This window comes from Equus asinus, chromosome X, assembly GCF_041296235.1.
Source record: "Equus asinus isolate D_3611 breed Donkey chromosome X, EquAss-T2T_v2, whole genome shotgun sequence".
Classification (NCBI taxonomy): Eukaryota; Metazoa; Chordata; class Mammalia; order Perissodactyla; family Equidae; genus Equus; species Equus asinus.
Window position 1 is genome coordinate 49032214 of NC_091820.1, and position 3175 is coordinate 49035388.

Sequence of the window (3175 nt, forward strand, 5' to 3'; positions counted from 1 at the left end):
CTCTGATCATAAAATAGGATAAGCTTCCAAAAGAGAAACAGAGACCAAAAAAGGTGCATTAGTCAAAGCTATGGGATTAAATCTTTATGTGAAATTAGGCATTTTATCCTAACTTTACCTGAGAGTACTTATAATATTCTGTCATTCTGTCTTATAACTTGAGAACACAGACCACATTTGATTCTTCTGCACATCTCAAGAATCAAACACAGCGTCTGACACATATTTGGAGTATATGAATGGTTGTTGAATTAATGCACAAATTAATTATAAATACCTAGGTTGATCTTCTGTCTCCCACTATAATATCCTTGAATTCTATGAACATATTTCGTCTTTTTTATTTCCATGCACATGTGTAATATCTTGTATGTATTTACTTGAGACAATAAGGGGGAAAAATGGTAGTTTTTTTGTTTTGTTTTGTTTTTGTCTGCTTCTCCACTAGAATACAACACTAAGGAAACAGAGACTTTGTTTCTCTTTGTTACTCATATATGCCCAAATCCTAGACCAGCGCCTGGGCCATAGCAGGTAATCAATAAGTATTTGTTGAATGAATTAATGAATGAAGGAAAGGCCATTTGAGATCAGTGGTATTCCCTACCACGGTGGCTCATTCCATACAACATAATTGGGCTTACAAAGAGACTTGTTGAGTGTCAGCGAAAGAACAAATGAGGTTGGAGGGAATGAATACATCCCCGTGGGTAAGTGCTTTCTCTAAGAATGCACCTAAACCTTTTGTTTTCTGCCAGAGAAAAGGGAAGTGTGTACGTAGCCAAGAGGAAGGTAATTGACAAGCCAGGTGAAGGGGGAGAGCAAATCTAGGATATCAGCGATGAGATCATTGAATCTGTCCTACCGGGCTCCAGACAGGGCAGAAGGAACGTGCTTCTAGGACTGTGCTGAAAGATTAAGAGATGAGAGAAAAAAGGGAGTGAAGAACAAGCTCAGAAAGAGTGAAAGACGGAGAGGTGGAAAGATTCACTGAGGCTCTAGAGGTGGTGCTCTCCTGTCAGAGGAGCGTGAACTAGACCATGACTAGAAAGAGAAAAGCGGAGGTCACTGGACTTACTAAGTCTAGGAACCGAGTGAGGAGGCTATCAGAAGTGTCATCAGTATGGATGTTGAAATCACTGATTTATCTAACATTCAAATAAAACTGTGCGATATTAAACATAACTAATGAGACCTCAAAAGCACTATATTTAATGAAACAATCACATTAGGACAATATTCAATTAAGCTGCTCAAAGAAATCATGCAAATGATTAACTTAAGATGCTTGCATCTATATTCATGAATAAAGTTTTAAAATATCATATAGTGCTGACGCTTAGCACACAGTCTCCCGGATTCATCCAAGCCCTGATCCAACCTAGAACACCACGCTTGAGCCCCTCCCAGCTACCCCGCCCACCGTAAAGTAATATAACATAACGTAACGTGACACAATGTGACGTGACGCAACGTAACGTAACGTAACGTAAAACGGATCTCCCCCACCTCCGTAAAATAACGGACACTCCCAATTTGGTGTGACGCCATTTTGGTCGCGAGCCAGAACTGCCACTGAGCCAGAGCTCACCCAACGGCGCCTTCATCACCTACTCTGGGAACACCTTGAGGTCGCCTTCGCCTTCGCGCCTCCAGCCATGGCGACCGCGCAGCCCTCGCAGGTGCTCCAGAACTACCACCCCGACTGCGAGGCCGCCATCAACGGCCAGATCTGCCTGGAGCTGTACGCCTCCTACGTGTACATGTCGATGGCCTACTACTTCGACAGGGCCGACGTGGCCCTGAAGCACTTCTTCCAGCTGTTCCTGCAGCAGTCGCGCCAGAAGAGGGAGCACGCCGAGAGGCTGATGCAGCTGCAGAACCAGCGCGGAGGCCGCCTCCGCCTTGGCGACATCAAGAAGCCAGACCGCGACGACTGGGAGAGCGGCCTGAAGGCCATGGAGTGTGCGCTCCAGCTGGAGAAGAACGTCAACCAGAGCCTGCTCGATCTGCACCAGCTGGCCACCGACAAGGCGGATCCCCATCTGTGCCACTTCCTGGAGAGTCACCTCCTGCTCGAGGAAGTCAAGTCCATGAAGGAGTTGGGGGACCATCTCACCAACCTGCTCAAGATGGGGGCCCCAGCAGACGGCCTGGCAGAGTACCTCTTCGACAAGCTCACCCTGGGGGACGGCAGTAAGAACTGAGTTTGGACTGCTTTCCCCAGAGCCACAGGGTGACTTCCCCTGATCACCATACCGAGCATGCATATTGCAATATTGCCCTTGCAAAACGTTCACTTTTTTTTTCTTCCAGTTTTGCCATTTCTTCCAATACAGTTATGTGGTTCCTAAATAAATAAAGCTCTGTCCTTGATTTCATGTGTGCAGATCTCATCTTTTAAGTTTTAAGTCAGGTATCCAGGAGTCTCTCCGCCCACCCATGTCCCATCCACATGCAGCTCGGGATCTCTGTGGATGGAGGGAGAAGGTATTCCATGGGACCCTGGGAAACACAAAATCAATCTTCCCCTCATAAACAAAGTGGGGGTGTGGGGTGGCTGGTCTGGGACCCTGGTGAATGTGGGTACCTGTGCATGGTAAAAGCCTAAAGACGTGGCCTGAAAATCACAATTGTGATTCCCCAATTGCCTCTGGGGAAGGAGTGAAGGGAATGGGATTGGGCAGGGATTAAAACAAAGGGTTCTTAAATTTTACCTGAAATTTTTTTGATTAATAAAATATGCAAATATTATTGCTTGTTAATGTTAACTAGATAGCAAAGTGGAGACCCCAAAAGCCAGCTTGGCAGACTATCTCTTTGACAAGCTCACCCTGGGCAACAGTGATAATGGTAACTGAGCCTTAGGCTGACTTTCCCATAGACACGGGAGTGACTTCCCAGGTCACCGAGCTGGACCTGCATATTGCCCTTACAAAACATCCAAATATTGTTTTTTCCTTCAATTGTCCCCTTTCTTCCATTAAAGTACCATGGTACCCAAAACCCCAAATTACATCAATAGAAGGAGTGAAAAATATAATGTCAAGGCTGAAAGTCAAATTTGTGATATTGACTATAACGTACAATAATTCTCCCTGAGTGTTGTCAGTGACTCTGGCTGCTTAGAAGAATGTAGAGGGGTCAGGAGAGTTGAAGCTGGGAGACAAGTTAG

General features: G+C 45.5%; 1 protein-coding gene across 1 annotated transcript; it reads left to right on the forward strand.

Moving 5' to 3' along the window:
* The first annotated feature begins 297 nt into the window (after window positions 1-297).
* LOC139042783 (ferritin heavy chain-like) lies at window positions 298-2576 on the forward strand. Its single transcript, XM_070503007.1, has one exon. The coding sequence runs from the start codon at window positions 1659-1661 to the stop codon at window positions 2205-2207; it is 549 nt and encodes a 182-aa protein (XP_070359108.1). The 5' UTR covers window positions 298-1658; the 3' UTR covers window positions 2208-2576.
* Window positions 2577-3175: the final 599 nt, after the last annotated feature.